General features: G+C 45.5%; 1 protein-coding gene across 1 annotated transcript in view; it reads left to right on the plus strand.

Annotated features, from left to right (window-relative positions):
* The window catches only part of LOC119974277 (Schwann cell myelin protein-like), a 39186-nt gene extending 26387 nt beyond the window's left edge, over window positions 1-12799 (plus strand). Inside the window, exons 5-8 of the mRNA XM_038813049.1 lie at window positions 1862-2152; window positions 3334-3418; window positions 7301-7388; window positions 12635-12799. Of these exons, the coding sequence (XP_038668977.1) occupies window positions 1862-2152; window positions 3334-3418; window positions 7301-7388; window positions 12635-12799 (629 nt within the window). The remainder of the gene's footprint in view (window positions 1-1861; window positions 2153-3333; window positions 3419-7300; window positions 7389-12634) is intronic.
* The last annotated feature ends 5563 nt before the right edge of the window (window positions 12800-18362 follow it).

The following is an 18362-nucleotide window of genomic DNA, read 5'->3' on the forward strand; positions in this document are numbered from 1 at the left end:
CTGCATCGGCGATCTTGGGCTGGCAAGGATGAAAAATGCTCCTTGTCCTGTGGATGCTGTTTATCACTTCTCTGTGCACGCCTCCCTTGCCTCCCAAGAATCTCCCATATCTGTTTCCCATTCATAGAACATAGATAGAACGATACAGCGCAGTACAGGCCCTTCGGCCCTCGATGTTGCACCAACATGGAAAAAAACTAAAGGCCATCTAACCTACACTATGCCCTTATCATCCATATGCTTATCCAATAAACTTTTAAATGCCCTCAATGTTGGCGAGTTCACTACTGTTGCAGGTAGGGCATTCCACGGCCTCACCACTCTTTGCGTAAAAAACCCACCTCTGACCTCTGTCCTATATCTATTACCCCTCAATTTAAGGCTATGTCCCCTCGTGCTAGCCACCTCCATCCGCAGGAGAAGGCTCTCGCTGTCCACCCTATCTAACCCTCTGATCATTTTGTACGCCTCTATTAAGTCACCTCTTAACCTTCTTCTCTCTAACGAAAACAACCTCAAGTCCATCAGCCTTTCCTCATAGGATTTTCCCTCCATACCAGGCAACATCCTGGTAAATCTCCTCTGCACCCGTTCCAAAGCTTCCACGTCCTTCCTATAATGAGGCGACCAGAACTGTACACAATACTCCAAATGCGGCCGTACTAGAGTTTTGTACAACTGCAACATGACCTCATGGCTCCGGAACTCAATCCCTCTACCAATAAAGGCCAACACACCATTGGCCTTCTTCACAACCCTATCAACCTGGGTGGCAACTTTCAGGGATCTATGTACATGGCCACCGAGATCCCTCTGCTCATCCACACTACCAATAATTTTACCATTAGCCAAATATTCCGCATTCCTGTTATTCTTAAATGCCTTAATATCAATCATCCTTGTTTCCCTGACAAACTCTGCTGTCTGTAATTAAATGATGTTATTTATACCAGTTTGTAACTGAACCCAGCTAATGGTTGTTCAGGAATGTGGCTAATTCAGCTAAAGGCCATTTTGTCTCTTTAGTATTGCTAACTCAGTTAACTGACATTTTGTGTAACTTTTTTTTTTCTTTTTTTTTAATAAACATTTTATTGAGGTATTTTTGGTATTGTAACAACAACAAAATAAACAATGTACATGAAACTATAAACACAGTGTAAAAGCTGTCTCCCTTGCTTACTGGTCCCACCTTTATTAACCCCCTACTCGAAGCTAAACTAATCTCCCCCCCTTCTGCTGACGATTAATTTCCCGCGAAGAAGTCGATGAACGGTTGCCACCTCTGGGTGAACCCTAACAGTGACCCTCTCAAGGCGAACTTGATTTTCTCTAAACAGAGAAAGCTAGCCGGCGCCATCCTGCGCATGCGCGGTTGCCGTCCTCCCCGCGGGCGCCCCGCAAGAAATGTCGTAGTGATCTTGCGGGCGGCGTAGGAAAGGAGTGCGTCCTTCAGAGAGGCCAGCCTGCCAATCGGTGGGCACCGATCGCGGGCCAGACCCCTTTTGAGCGCCCCCCCGGTGCTCGATCCCCCCTCCCCCCCCCCCAACAGGGCAGGGCACCCCCGCAGCGTTCCCGCGCCATTCACCAGGTAGCGACCAGGTGTGGTCGGCGCTGGCGTGAACCCGTCATACTGGGCAGGCCTCTTGGCCCATCCGGGCCGGAGAATCGCCGCTCGGCGATTTTCCGAGCGGCCAGCCGTAAATCACGGCGCGCCGGTTTGGGGGGGGGGGGGGGGTCGGAGAATCGCGTGCGGGTGCCGGGGCGGCGTGTTGGGACTTGCGTGTTGGGGGGGGGGGGGGGGTGAATTGCACCCATTGTGTTTAGAAACATAAAATATAATTGTTTCCATCTTTTTCAGATAAACCCAGAATAATTGCGGGCCCGATCTGTACCATCTCTGAAAATGGAACTAATTGTACCTGCACGGTCAGAGCCAATCCACCAGCAAATATTACATGGAGACTGAATGGGATAATCCTCCCAGGGTTCAGGTCAGATGTGGAAACCACCTCCTGGGCCCTGGTGAATAGGTCCCTGGTGGAGAGCTCTCTGAGGCTGTTTCCACCAACAGGAACTAGAAACGTGATTTCATGTAAAGCAACAAACAAACACGGTGATTCTATCAGCAAATTCCAGCTCCACACTGAAGGTACATATTTTGTCCATTGAATACGAGAATGGAGTCACTGCTCAGTCTCTAACTCAACTCGAATAGTGTCAGCAAAAGCTAATTCAATTCAACAATTCACTACTGAATCTACCTTTAATTAGCACAAGATTCACTTGCCATCAGTGGCCAATCAGAGACTAACAGTTGTTTAGCAGCATCCATTTTAAAATTCAGTCACCTGGAACTTGCCAACTACCTTGAACATTGCATTTTCTTTCAAATTAAAATAACGTTGAAGGATTGCCATCTGATTCTCCAAATCTGATACCAAATGTTTCCTATCCTTGTATGGTTAAGAGTTCCGAGAACATTAACAAAATCACAACAAGGATTTTTAAATTAGATTAAACCCTTGTTTCTTTAAATACATTATAGAATGATTGAAACAAGGGCGGCAATGTGGCGCAGTGGTTGGCACTGCTGTTTCATGGCGCCGAGGACCCGGGTTCGATCCCGGCCCCAGGTCATTATCTGTGTGGAGTTTGCACATCCTCCCCATGTCTGAGCGGGTCTCACCCCCACAACCCAAAGATGTGCAGGTAGGTGGATTGGCCACTCTAAATTATCCCTTGATGGAACCATCAATTCACCAGACACGTGTTTCCGATATGAATATAGGCTTTAATCGACTTACTTCAGAGCCAGCCTGTTACCCGTTGATGAACTCGTAGTGAACTCAGGCTGACTCTGGACAAGGGTATTTATACAGCGGCACAAGGGGGAGGAGTCATGGGCGGAGCTAAGGGTGGAGCCCAGTACAAGTTCCTGAGTACTCCCAGAGCTACTCCCCTAGTGGTAGGATAGCGCCACTGCGCTTACAAAGACAGTGTGAATTATCATATATATACATATATTACATTCACCACAGCCCTTAATTGAAAAAAAAAGAAATTGGGCACTTCAAATTTAAAAAAAATAGAATAATTGAAACTCCTGTATTTTTGAAAGTCAGAATGTATGAAATATGTATATATATTCACATATCATTCAGAGCAATATTGAATAAGAAGGTAAGCAAAATATTGTGGGTGCTGGAATCTGAAAGAACAGAGGTCACTGGAAAAGCTCAGCAGGTCTGACAGCATTAAATGAATGTTTAGTGTCCATTGATCCTTCAGCAGAACTAAAAGAAATAACAAGGTACTTTTTGAATATTTTAGAAAACTTCCTGTGGATAATTGTCATCGTAGTTGGAACAATTGCCGCAGTTACCATTCTAATTGTGATCGTGGCGAAGGTCCAGAGGTACGGGTGAGCTTCATAAACACTGAAACACAGATTTGAAAGGCTTTTGGGCCCCAGGATTTCTGCATCTTCGGAGCTGTTGCTTTAATTGTTTTGCCCTGAGATTCCCTGACCCAGGAAAGGAGCTTTGTGTTGTGTAAAGGAGAGCAAATGGGGCCAGGTCCTTATGTGGGGAAATAGGAGGAATGGCAGAGGGTCCAGGTCCCCTGGTTAGTCTCTCACTGGTCTGTTGCTGATTTTCCAGACAGCAAAATAGCAAATCAGAATAATTCTATTTTATTTCTTGGGTTGGTGTCTTTTCTTTCCATGTGGCTAAATTGTAGATTTAGATTTCAGAATAAAGTATAGAAACAGAATCTTCGCTCACACTGTAGTGCAGCAGGACATTGTAAGAGATGCTGCCTTTCCGAACAGACATATCACCCAAAATGCCCTCATTCAGCACAGACAGGTGGTAAGGATCCCACAAAAGTTTTGGTGGGAGAGGACTGAAGTTCTCTCACTGGCATTCCAAACATATATCCTCGGTCAACCGAACACAACTCACCAGTTGTCACCTCACTGTTTGTGTTTCCGTTGGAAAATATAGAAGCTTCAAAAATACACGAGAAAAGCTTTAGGGACATAATTCAGTAAAGGTAGAGTCTCGTGGCGCATTGGCGGCACTCCTGCCTCTCGAGCCAGAAGCTGCGGAATCGAATCCCACCCCATGATTTGATGACCAAGGAGAGCATGTTTATGACACTGTCAGATAGGCAGAGTGTGTCTCCAGGAGAGGCTCCTGCCTAGGCACACTTAATGTAGAGTGGTCTCCTCAAGCTACCTCAGGTTCCTTGTTGTGGGTGTGGGCTGATGGAACCATCAATTCACCAGACACGTGTTTCCGATATGAATATAGGCTTTAATCGACTTACTACAGAGCCAGCCTGTTACCCGTTGATGAACTCTCAGTGAACTATAGGTTGACTCTGGACAAGGGTATTTATACAGCAGCACTAGGGGGAGGAGTCGTCGGCGGAGCCAAGGGTGGAGCCCTGTACAATCTCCTGAGCATTCCCAGAGCTACTCCCCCTAGTGGTTGGATAACGCTACTGCGCTTACAAAGACATAGTGTGAATTATCATATTACATTCACCACATGGGCCTTGATACTGAAGCAACAATTTGTACTGCTGCAGCGATGATAAATCCTGTACAAAGATATTTGTTTGCGGAGGGTCTTCAGGGAAATGAGGGAAGTGAAAAGGAGGTAATTCCAGTGTGGGCTAAATGATTGAAGGTACGTCTACCAGGGGAAGGTGAAGCAAATGAGAAAATTAAAAGCTGCAAATAAGGTTGAAGAGTCTGAAAGGGTGGATTTTATTCAAGTGCCTCAAATTGGGGTGCATGCATGGAAGGATGTATAAAAAATAATTATATGACTATTCATATCTAGAGAATAGTCTTACATTAACTAATACATGTATTCTCAAATAACTTTCAAGACACAAAGCGTATTTATTTCTGCTCAAGTTATTTAGTTTCAGTGTGTTCATTTGAAGGATATTGGTTGAATTTCTAAATTGGAAATAAAAATGAGCTGTTAAAAGACTCAGATAGATCAACTGGGAGCAAGGGAATTGAATGGATTGGACAATTCAGAAACCGCTGAATGCAAAGATATTTTACGAAACCACAGGAGATACTTGTGTTTGAAAAGAAAGACTCGGTCCCTCTCTAATCCTAAAGTCTGGTTAAAAACCAGGACAGACAGCGTCAACAGCATCAATCAGCTCTGACATACTTGTGTGAATGAAATGGTCTATTACCTTGAATGAAACAGGACAGAATGAAGATACACTTGTCCACTTAAATTTGACAAAAATATTCGGAAAACAAATTTAAAAACATAATTCGGACTTCCAAATGAATGAGAAAAAATATTGCTAATGTCTAATGATCTGTATTTAACATGTGCAATATCAATAATTTGTATTTTTTTAAATATAAATTTAGAGTACCCAATTCATTTTTTCCAATTAAGGGACAATTTAGCGTGTTTAATCCACCGACCATGCACATCTTTGGGTGTGGGGGCGAAACCCACAAACACAGGGTGAATGTGCAAACTCCACAGGGACAATGACCCAGAGCCGGGATCGAACCTGGGACTTTGGCGCCATGAGACTTCAGTGCTACCACTGCGCCACCATGCTGCCCTGATAATTTGTATTTTAAATACATTGTCAGCTGATGTGACTGGGGCAGAACACTATTCCTGCCTTCTCCAGCAATTTGCATTTGTTCTTTCTGGGGCTGGGGTCAATTATAGTTGTAGGTAAAACCTGGTCCAAGTAATCTCCTGGATTGGGTTAGACAATCTGATGAGGTCTGAGAGGAACGGTAAAGGGAGCCTTCGCCCTTTCTGCCACGCTCCCTGGATCTGCAGGAGTGACTGTGAAGGAGGGAGGGAGAGACTAATTGCAGGAATATTTTGGCATAAAGTTCACATATGATGGGCTAACTTTGATTGTCCTTAATGTTAATGTTTGTTATTTGTACATGAAAGTACTGCCTGCAATTTTGGAATATATATTTAGGATATTACAGTAATCTATCTGATTTTCTGTGTAGACAATGCCAGAAAATCCGACTGAAGAACACGATGTGAACCTATTGCATGTAACATGTGTTTGCTACTTAACACACTGTTACCACTCTGTATGAAACTCATACACACATTTCAAAGACAGCATTAACAAAGAGAAACTCTCCCTTACATAAGAACATAAGAACTAGGAGCAGGAGTAGGCCATCTGGCCCCTCAAGCCTGCTCCGCCATTCAATGAGATCATGGCTGATCTTTTGTGGACTTAGCTCCACTTTCCGGCCCGAACACCATAACCCTTAATCCCTTTATTCTTCAAAAAACTATCTATCTTTAGCTTAAAATCATTTAATGAAGGAGCCTCAACTGCTTCACTGGGCAAGGAATTCCATAGATTCCCACCCTTTGGGTGAAGAAGTTCCTCCTAAACTCAGTCCTAAATCTACTTCCCCTTATTTTCAGGCTATGCCCCCTAGTTCTGCTTTCACCCGCCAGTGGAAACAACCTGCCCGCATCTATCCTATCTATTCCCTTCATAATTTTATATGTTTCTATAAGATCCTCCTCATCCTTCTAAATTCCAACGAGTACAGTCCCAGTCTACTCAACCTCTCCTCGTAATCCAATCCCTTCAGCTCTGGGATTAACCGAGTGAATCTCCTCTGCACACCCTCCAGCACCAGTACGTCCTTTCTCAGGTAAGGAGACAAAAACTGAACACAATACTCCAGATGTGGCCTCACTAATACCTTATACAATTACAGCATAACCTCCCTAGTCTTCAACTCCATCCCTCTAGCAATAAAGGACAAAATTCCATCCGCCTTCTTAATCACCTGTTGCACCTGTAAACCAACTTTTTGAGACTCATGCACTAGCACACCCTGGTCTCTCTGCACAGCAGCATGTTTTAATATTTTAGGGTTAGGGTTACATGTATTAAGTGTGTACACGTTTTGATTTATCCTTCAAATGATGCGAACTTAATGTGCTGAATGACGATACCTGACATTCAAGCAGATGAAACACTCTCTATACCTGCAAAGAGACACTCTACTGATTGATAAAGTCTCCCAAAGATCAGTTTTCTTAGATGGAGAGAAATCTTCATTTGGAAAGACGGAGGTATTAAGGCAATAATTAAACAGGCGTCAAATTGTGTCAATGCTAATCAGCAAACGATAGAAACCAAGTTCCTGATGGTGTAGTACCCAGCCACAGTTAAGCATTTGTAGATATATTCAACTTCATTATTAACAATTATGTGATTTGTATTCATTTTGTTTACTGACCAGGAATAAGACAAGTGCCATTGCTTGTGTCCCAGAAACCAACAACGATTCGGTGACTTACGCTATGTTGCAACACCCATTGAACACCCAGGTAAGGGAGGGAAATAAAACTGACCAATATTCAAAGGAGATACCGCATTGCTTATAAATCTGTTTCTAACAAATGTTAACCAGGTAAACATCAAACCAACTATTAAAAGGGTATTGTAAAACCCTGCTTTACTGGGCTATTAAACAATGGACTGGAGGTGATGGTCATTGTCTTGGTGAATATTTAATGGATATTTCCTGCCCAGAAAATTTGAGTCCCTATTAAAACGTAGAATTTTTTTTCTGCAAAATTATACTTTACTCGTAAAATGTCTGAAAGAACATAACAAACATTTCAAAATGTTTATCAAACATAGTGCAATAATATTCACGTTTTCTACATAGATCAGGTGCACTCTGGGGTGTTTCAATACGGTCAAAGAAACATTACAGACATTTCAAAATGGTCATTACAAATGGTGTAAATGTGATTACATTATTTAAATAGATAAATGCAAAAACAACTGAGACCCCCTCGCACCTTCATCAGCCAACACCCCAATAATGTTAAGAAAGCAACCCACACCTCCCCGAATCAAGCCTCTCCTCATAACAGCTGACAGTAACCAACTCTGTAAAGTGTAGAATAAACAGACCCAGTCTCTTGTGGAACCCCTAAATCACCCCCTCACAGCAAATTTAACCTTCTCCAAATGCAGAAACTCCAACAGGTTCCCAAGCCATGCAGAGGCAGAGGACCGAGAAGCTGACATCGACCCCAACAAGGCCTGCCTGCAAGCAATCAGTGAGGCAAAGGCCTAAACATCTGCCCCCGCTCCTGTCCACAGCTCCTGCAGGTCCGACACACCAAATATGGCCCCCAGGGGTCTGGACTCCATGTCTACGTGCAGGAATGCTGACATGGTGCTGAAAAATGACCTCCAAAATTTATCCAACTTTGGGCAGGACCAGAACATATGTACATCATTGACCTGACCTCTCCCACACCACTCGCAAATATCCTCCACTCCACCAAATGGCTCATCCTCAACCTCATCAGGTGTGCACTGTGCACCACTTCTGGCTATATTAACCCCAGCCTTGCTCAAAAGATTGAGGCATTCACCCTCAGCAATGACTCACACCACAACCCCTTCTCCAGTGCCTCCCTGAGCTCCCCCTCTCATGTGGTCTTAACCCCCTCCAGCTATGGCATATCCTCCTCCAAAGTCCTTCCATAAATCACCGATATGACACCTCTCTCCAACCTCATCACCGATAATACCCGCTCCAATAACAAGGAGGGCTGTGTCACCGAAATGTCGGGAAAACCTTCCTTGCAAAGTCCCGTACATGCATATACCTAAAGGCCTCCCCTCCCCACGGAATCTCAAAATTCTCTGTCAACATCTCCAAACGCGCAAACCACCCTTCCAAAAATAAGTCCTTCATTTCCGCCACCAACCTGAAACTTAGCATCCAATCACGATGGCTTAAAAAGATGATTCCCTCAGACCGGCATCAGCTTCAACTCAAATTAAAATGCTGCTGAAACAGCCTTTGTATCGTCAGCGAGGCCCCCACCACCGGGCTACCCTAATATTTCCCTGGGGAAAATGGGAGCAGTGGCATTGCCAGCACCCGCAAACCTGTCCCCCTAAAAGAGCCTGACTCCATCCTTACCCACATTGCCTCCGATTCCCTACTCCAGCCCCCCACCTTCTCGGCATTCATCGGCCAATAATAATACAAAAGATTTGGAAGAGCCAAACTCCCCGATTGTCGCCCTCTCTGAAGCACCATCTTACAAATCCTCGCTACAAAATCAACCCTTCGACCCTCACAAAAAAACGCCTTCGGCAAAAAACCTAGTTACCACTGGAATAAAAATTAAAAGCATCAATCTTTATCGCCTGCACCCGGCTGCCAATGATATATACAGCATTGATGCTAAGCCTTGTGGGAGAGAGTATTGCAGGAGTTATCTAGAAGCAGGCAGTGTGAGTAAGAGCAGATCATAGTTTATAACAGTATAAAGATTAGTTGTAGATGAGTAGTTTATATGTTAATAGTCAACATTGTATTATTTAGAAGTATGTATCGAATCCAAACAGGTGGCTTTAGAGAGGGTGCAGAAGAGATTACCAGGATGTTGCCTGGTATGGAGGGCATTAGCTATGAGGAGAGGTTGAATAAACTTGGTTTGTTCTCACTGGAACAAAGAAGGTTGAGGGGCGACCTGATAGAGATCTACAAAATTATGAGGGGCATAGACAGAGTGGATCGTCAGAGACTTTTTTCCCAGGGTAGAGGGGTCAATTACTAGGGGGCATAGGTTTAAGGTGTGAGCGGCAAGGTTTAGAGGAGATGTGCGAGGCAAGTTTTTTACACAGAGGGTGGTGGGTGCCTGAAACTTGCTGCCGGAGGAGGTGGTGGAAGCAGGGACGATAGTGACATTTAAGGGGCATCTTGACAAATACATGAATAGGATGGGAATAGAGGGATAAGGACCCTGGAAGTGTAGAAGATTTTAGTTTAGACGGGCAGCATGGTTGGCGCAGGCTTGGAGGGCCGAAGGGCCTGTTCCTGTGCTGTACTTTTCTTTGTTCTTGGTTCTTTGTTCTTTAGTAGTGTTAATAAATTTATAGCTTTGTTCAAGTTCAAGCTATTTTGTGATCTTTGTGAACACTACGCTAACCATCCTGAATTTCGCAATGCAGAGAACACCACACCCACCAAGCTCATAAAATTCAACTTGTGCAGCCAGGCCCAGTTCCGAACCACCAGCACCCCCAAATACCTGAAGTGGGTAATTGCCACACTTCAATATAATACTGTTAAACGTATTATTCACTGTATGCATTCAATGTGTGTTATACAGCCCGAGAGGGTTCTATACAATTCTCCTCCTCTCAATTCATCAAGATTGAAAGGTCTTCAACAGCGACCTTCCCCATTGCCCCTCTCTGGCAGCTGCCCCAAGCCTTAGTGCCTCCCTCAGCACATAGTCCTGGACTTTGGAATGTGTCAGTCTGCAACACCCGGTCAGGGACAATTCATTGCAGTGGAATATCAGATTAAAGAGTGCCTTTCACTGAGTTGATGATCCACCAACAACAGTCGATGTCTGTCTCGATGTCTGTCCTTGGGAGCAGCCCATAGGGCACAGGGTCCTGTGTCATGGAGCTGCTCGGATGAACCTTGACATGAACCATCTCCTCTCACTCCAGACCTTTTTTGTAAAGACCCATTCCAGAAGGAGGTGGACACCAGTCACTTCCCACCACACTGATCTGGAGGGCAACATGTGAATGGGATATAAATCTGGGCATTTAAGAAAGATCTGGCAGTGAAGGACTTTTCTCCCCACCAGACAAGCCAGGTGTTGGTGCTGGTTTGAAAGTTCTGATGATGAGGCATTTTGCCAAATGACCTTGCCAGTCTGCTCATGGAACCAGCCGACAGGATCCACCATCTCCTTTTCCAAGAGGCCATTAGGTGCGGAACCACTGCCTGATGGACTTGTGATCAAAGGAGTTACTCTTAATTTCTTTTGTGGGAAACAGGTGGCACAGCATAATCCCTGACAACAGGGCCAGATCCACCCTTTGCAACATTAGGGGCAGGTAGAACCTCAGAGTTAGTGACACTTGGGGCTGGATTTTCCATTTTGTGGCGCCAGAATTGAGAATTGCAATCGGGTGGAGAATTTCACAAAATGGAAATCAATCTGTTTTGCCCCTGACACCGATTCAAAAGCCATGCTCCATTCCGTCGCTGGCCGTGATATTGAAGTTTGCGTCCCACACCAGCAGATCCATGCAACACTGTCATTTGCATGGATTCTAATGTCATTGACAGCTTGGAAACATCATGCTCTACCCTTTCATGATGCTCTGCGCCTCTTAGTTGGAAGTCTCACAGGCGCAGGTTAGTGTAAGTATTTACAACTGGGAACTGGGTGCCATGACTGCGGAGTGGGAACGGGAGGCTAGAAAAACTCTGAAAAAAAATCAAAACCTGCCGGGCCTACTGGGGGGGTGGCTGTGCATGCTGGTGGCAGTAATGGGTTACAACGTGGTGCCAGGTCTGTGGACTTGGGATGTCCCCTCGGGATTGGGGTGGCCTGACTCAGACCGCCAATGTTGTAGTATGTGATTTAAATGCATCCCTTTGGTGCTACCTACAGGCTCCTGGCTTCTCACACTGCTGGATGCTGCCTATGTCCTTTGAATGCTCAGAGAGTCTCTGGTCAACTGGAGCACACCCAGACCATCCCTCTGGCCGCCCTTTTAACCCAGCTGTTTAATCAAGGGAATGGATGTGACCAAGCTCAATCAGGGGCCCAACAGGTGTTAGCACTCTTCAGAAGTGCTGCCCCATTGCAGAGGACGCAGGGTATCAGCAGAGCACACGCCAACCAGAGGACAGCTGTACTGTGGCCTTTGGAGCCCTCCCTGGTTCTTTGCCCCTCTCAGGGCAGAAGATTCATCTGTGACGCCCACTCCTTAGGATCACAAGCTGTCTCCTCCTGGTGAGGCTGCCACCACCTGCCAGGCAATGAAATGAAAATTGCTTATTGTCACGAGTAGGCTTCAATGAAGTTACTGGGTAAAGCCCCTAGTCACCACATTCCGGCACCTGTTCGGGGAGGCTGGTACGAGAATGCTCAGGAGGGCAGGAGTTCAGGAGTCTGCGGCCCACCCTAGGGAAAGGGTGTCCCTCACTGACATATAGTAGCTATGGGTCCACCTCAGACTCCCGAACCGGGGGGGGGGGGGGGGGGGGGGGGGGGAGAGGGGGGGGGGGGGGAGGGGGGGGAGGGGGGGGGGCAGGTCTTCTGTGAGCCACCTTCATAACTGCAGTATATGTGTGTAAGTGGAGAGCTTAGAAACAGCTCCGCTGTCAGGCTCTTTATCGTTACCTTTGGCCTCAGCAGTGAGAGCGTAGATCTCACGCTGTTCAGTCCTAGCAGGAACATAGTCTCCCACACGGGGAATCCGGACTGTTTGTTTGCCTACCAAGGATCTACACACAGCTTGATGCAGCAACACATAAAGGGTGTACATCAGGATTAGGGTGAAACTGGTTACATTCCACCCCCCCCCAAACTCAAGGGATGTACATCATGTGCCTGTGAACTCAGTCCATTTTTGACCGGCAGATGAAGGGAATTTGTTTTCCACCAAATGAGTATGAAGAATATGTGGGTATCAGAGATTGAATAAAGCAGATTATTCTGGTACAGACATTACAGTCACATCCACGCCACTGGCTCCAAGTCTTAAACCCAGTTTTCTGTTACAGAGCCAAGGCCTGGACAGTAATATTGATGGTCCAGGGGCTGCATCAAAACCAGCTCAATGTGAGGAGGTTCTGTACGCAGCACTGAACATCTCCAACATCCGGAAACCTGAAATCCAACTCCAGATTGAGGAGCCCAGTGAATACGCTGCAATTAAATATAAATGAAATGGAAGTGGCCCAATTCTCACCAATGGAGATCAGCAATAGCATCAAGCAACTAATGTTACGACTTGGAACAGCAAGTTGATATTGTAGAAAGTGCTTTGGGAATGACGATATTTCAAATATTATTTGCTAACATTTTAAAATCTCACCGTGATAAAATTTGACTTACAGTCCAAAAGGAGTTTCCATTTCCCAACATACTGCTGAAATGGAGCAAAGGTGTATCTCTGAAGATCAATGTAACCATTCATTAGGATGTTGGAGTCTTTTTAAAAACATCACTTGTTCTGTCTGTTGAGCATTGTCCTTTTTTGGATTCTCCCTTGCCTTGACCAGTAGCTTTATTAGAGAATGACATTGTTTCCAAGTCCAGTGAAATGAAGGCTGGTCTTAGTGCCAACTAACAGCAGTTTCCTTCAACATTTACTGATATTTCACTGACATCATGGAGAAGGGCAGATGCTATGAAAGGTGAAGCTGAGAGTTCAGAGAATCCCTAGATTAACTGATTCAATTCTGGATCGATGCTCAGATCTTTGAATTCACTATTAAGCTGGTTGCTAACAGACTCCACCTTCAATTTCTCATTCTGTGCTGCTCAGCATTTCCTTCTGGAAAGCAAACTATGGCCAGGATTTTCCCTACCCGGCGGGGCGGGGGGTCCCGCTGTGTCGGAGTGGCATGAACCACTCCGGCGTTGGGCCGCCCCATGGGTGCGGAATTCTCCTCACCTTTAGGAGCCAAGCCCTCACATTGAGGGGCTAGACCCGCGCCGGAGTGGCTCCCACTCCGCCGGCCGGTGCGAACGGCCTTTGGCGCCATGCCAGCCGGGGCCGAAAGGACTTCGCCGGCCGGCGTAAGTCCGCGCATGCGCCGGAGCATCAGTGGCTGCTGACATCATACCGGCGCATGCACAGTGAAGACCATGGCGAAGACGGAAGAAAAAGAGTGTCCCCATCGCACAGGCCCGCCCGCAGATCGGTGGGCCCCGATCGCGGGCTATGCCACCGTGGGGGCACCCCCTGGGGTCAGATCGCCCGCGCCCCCCCCCCCAGGACCCCGGAACCCGCCCGCGCCGCCAATCCTGCTGGTTAGGTAGGTGGTTTAACCCACGCCGGCGGGAGAGGTCTGACAGTCAGAATCTGTCAGAATCTCGGGGGGGCGGAGAATTCGGGACACGGTGGGGGCAGGCTTGACGTTGGCCTCGGGCGATTCTCTGACCCCCCCGGGGGGGTCAGAGAATCCCGCCCTATATCTTTAAAGTTACCACGGCAGGTAGCCACACCTAATGTGTTTTACTGGAACAGCTTTGAAAATGAAAACATAGAAAGACAGGGAAAAATTACACATCTCTCCTTCTGTTGCCCAAAGCAATCAAATTGAAACTGAAACCCAAACACCTGACAGCCACAGCCCAGCTCCACCCACAAAATGGCATCACTGAAGCCATATGACAAGGCAAAAACCTTTCTTAAAGGGACACACGCATGACGGTATGTGTGAGTGTTTCTGACTGTGTGTATGAATGAGTGTGTGCCTGTGTCACTGTGTGAATGTGCATGCTTTTGTCAGTGTCCCTGCCTATGTGAGTGTGTGCACTGCTGTGAGTCTATGCGTGTGTGCATGCAAGTGTTAGCATGTGTGAGTGAGTGTGTGTGAAAGTGCACTATCATCTGAGAGAAGAAGCTCCTCCTCATCTCTGTACTAAATGGGCGACCCCCTCACCCTGAGATTATGTCCTATTTGTTCACTCCATTCCCTGTGAAATAAAGACAGGCATTGCATTTGCATTCCCTTTAACTTGTTAAACGTACCTCTTTGTGATTTATGCACGATGACTCCAAAATCCCTCTGTGCTGCAGCTTTCTGCAGTCTTTCTCCATTTAAATAATATTCAGCTCCTTTATTCTTAACAGACGTGTCATGGAAGTACCACAAAATTCCCATTCTGCCCACCAAGTATGCACTGAACCTCGAGCACCCTATCTCGGCCCTCTCCCTGGCCTATTCCTGCAACTCCATAACTCTACCTAACCTGAACATCTTTGAAGACAAAGGGAAATTTATCATGGCCAATTCACCTAACCTACACATCTTTGGACTGTGCGAGGAAAAAGGAGCAGCTGAAGGAAACACACACAGACACGGGAAGAAAATACAAACTCCACACAGACAGTCACTCAAGGTTGGAATTGAACCTGGGTTCATGAGCAAAGGACACAACTTCACATTTTCCGACATTATCTATAACCTCTTGTGGGATTTGCGACTTTAAGTTGCTGGTGTACAGAACAGGCGTGGCTTAGTGACCCGGAAGTGTAGACTTTCGGGCATGCATGCTGAAAGCACGCTGCATTTAAATTCCAGGCAGTTTTTTCCCCTGTTTGAAGGCTTGCGCTGTTGAATAAATAGTCCAGCTGTAGCCCTAACTTGGGCCACTTACCCGGATGTTGGGTGAGTTTTTACATCTTTTAATTTACACGGAATAGTTTCAGTCTAGCAGAGTGAAGAGACATCAGGAGACATATTTTGGTAGTTTGAAGTTTTATGTTATTAGTGTTTATTGTTTATACATATGTTTAAAATGCAAATAAAATGAAAGGAAGATATATATTTTTTTACTTTGGTTTGTCATAAGGCTGTTAATTCCACTAAAAGGGTACTTTACTGTATAAAGTGAGTCTGAAGACACAGAAGGGGAAAGAATGTTTTATTAAAAACTTTGGTTTATCTTGAAGATGTTAATTCCATTAAAACTATAATGGATAGAATGCGGTCACCACTCTCTAACGGGTTTGATTGTCCACCTAAAATACTCTGTGTTACTGGTCAGGGGGTCTGTGGGTCCTTGTGTGACTGATGAACCTGATCCTGAAGCCACAGGGATGTCCAAAAGGTGGGATCGGTCCTTGGATGCTAATTCGTAGGTATTCCTTTCTCAAGCTCCTTTTCCAGGCCTCCTCTTGCCATTGGGTGTTCTCGAAGAATTGTGACCCTTCAATCAGGAAGCTCCTCCAAGTAGGTCTCTTCTGAACAAAGGCTTCCCAGGTATTGACATCTATGTTTCACTTCTTGAGGTGAGCCAACAAGGTGTCTTTGAAGAGCTTCCTTTTTCCTCCTCTTGTTCGGGATCCTTTCTTGAGCTGGTTGAAGAAGATTTGCTTTGGCGGACCAGACTATGACATCCTAAGCATCTGAGCAGCCAAGCGGAGTTGGTTTTGGATACTGGTACTACTGACTCCATCAAGGGCACTAATGTTAGCACGCCTGTCCTCCCAGCTGATTCACAGGTAAAGTTCATTTGGATTTAGCGAAGCATTTTATGCTGAGTTGTTTACAAGTCTCCCTGATGTAATACTCATCCTTCGAAGCCTCAGTGACTATTTCAACTGCTTTAACAAAGTTTAATGCCTTAATTGGTATATGGAAGCCTCCTGTAAGCTAATGTGAACTATCTGTCTGACAGGTATTGCAGCAAATCAATCACCCACCCCAATGAGCATTCTATCAAAGGACCTCCCAAATGATGTGAGAGGCGATGTATGTCAGGACACTGTACTCCAGCAGCTGCTGTTTTCGGACAGTGAGCTTGTCAATTAACAATTTTCAAAACCCTCCCCTTCCCTCCTTCTATCCCCCCGTCCTCTTCATCCTTCCGTCCTCTTCCTCCCTCCCCTTTCCCTCTCTCCCCATTACAAATAGATGGGACCGTTATGTTTAAATGGGAAAATACATTTTATTGCAAGAAATGTGGACAAGTTGAAGCAGTTTTATGTCATTGTTCAGATGATAAAGATGTGTAGTTAAATGTTAACTGGTTTCAAAGTTTTGTGTTTATAAAATAATTTTTGTCAATAAATGTTTTACGTTAAACTTTACAAGCTTCTACAAATGTCTTATTGGCATATCAGACCATAACTTTTAATTGAGATAATTATAAGTGAATAAGATAACTTAAGTAAACAAGGCAGAAACATATTTAACGCATTGGCAAATTAGTTAGTTCTGCTGCCTCACATTGACACCAGGGATCCATTTTCAATTTGGACTTGGTAACCCTGTGGTGTTTGTACATTCTCTTGTGTCTGCATGGGATTTTGAGAACCATTAAATAGAACCGTAGAATTCCTACAGCGCAGAAGGAGGCCACTCAGCCCATCAAGTCGGCACCGACCCTCTGAAAGAGTTCCCTATCTGGAAACACTCCCCTGCCCGATCCGCGGAACCTAACCTGTACATTCCTGGACACTAAGAGGAACTTAGCATGGCCAATCCACCTAACCCGCACATTTCTGGACTGTGGGAGGAAACCAGAACGCCCAGAGGAAACTCTTGCAGACATGGGGAGAATGTACAAAGTCTACACAGTCACCCAAGGCCGGGATTGAACATGGGCCCCTGCTGTGAGGCAGCAGTGCTACCCACTGCTCCATCGTGCCACCTCTGTTTCCTCTAGCTGCTTCAGTTTCCTCCCACAGTCCAAAGATGTGCAGGGTAGGTGGATAAGCCTTCCTAAATTGCCCCTTAGTGTCCAATGGTGGGGTAAAGGTCTGGTGGGTTACCGGGTTACGGGAATAGGATGGAGGCGTGGGCTTTAATAGGAGGATCTTTCCAAGGGCCGGTGCAGACTCGATTGGCCGAATGGCCTCCTTCTGCACTGTAAATTCAATAATTCTATGATTATGAGGATAGGGCGGGGGTCTGAGCCTGTGTAGTGTGCTCTTTTGGAATGGCAATGCTTTCTTCTGCACTGCACTGATTATGTAAACACTGATCAAAAATAAATTGGTGTTACAAGGACAGTGACAGCAAAAAACCCTGTAGCGCTGTTAAAATCTTATGACCATAATCTAAATTAAAACATACAGACATTTTAAGCATGCCACATGTACAATTATATAATAATATAGTGCAGACTTAAATAGGTTCACAGATTTAAAACAAGTAACCAAACATATGTTCATTTATAAATAATCACCCTGAATCCTAAAAATGTTTTAAAATCTCTTTAAAAGAATCAACGACAATAATAATGCCTGTTTAAAAGAGCAAAAAAAACTGTTTAGAAATGTCTACATACCTTTAAAACACATGTTAAAATACTTGCCTGTTGTTTTCTACCTAAACCTATTGTTTTAATGCCTGCCCTCAGTGGGCGTTCCTAAACTGTCATAAGAGGGCGGAGCTGCACCCCTCCAGGAGGCCCCAGGCTCCCGAAGGGAAAGGAAGGTCTCACGCATCATCGGAGGACAGGTAAGTGTGTAGATTTTTAAATGGGAACCCCTGGCTTCCCGCTGCAGGCCTATATTCCATCGGCCATGCTTTTGGCCACTCACTTAACCATTGTAGCCTTTTTGGGCAATCCTCACCACTTGCTTTCTGATGCACAATCAATTACCACAAAGAAGAGAGTAGTGGAATAATTGAGGCTTTATTGAGAAAGATGTGGTGCCTCCTGTAGCTGGAACCAGAATGGCTGCAGCACCGGCGAGCACACACATTTATACGCTGCCTACTGGGCGGAGCCAGCAGGCAGGGATTTACCCATGTACCTCTAGTATAT

The sequence above is a fragment of the Scyliorhinus canicula genome, chromosome 12 (assembly GCF_902713615.1).
Source record: "Scyliorhinus canicula chromosome 12, sScyCan1.1, whole genome shotgun sequence".
Lineage (NCBI taxonomy): Eukaryota > Metazoa > Chordata > Chondrichthyes > Carcharhiniformes > Scyliorhinidae > Scyliorhinus > Scyliorhinus canicula.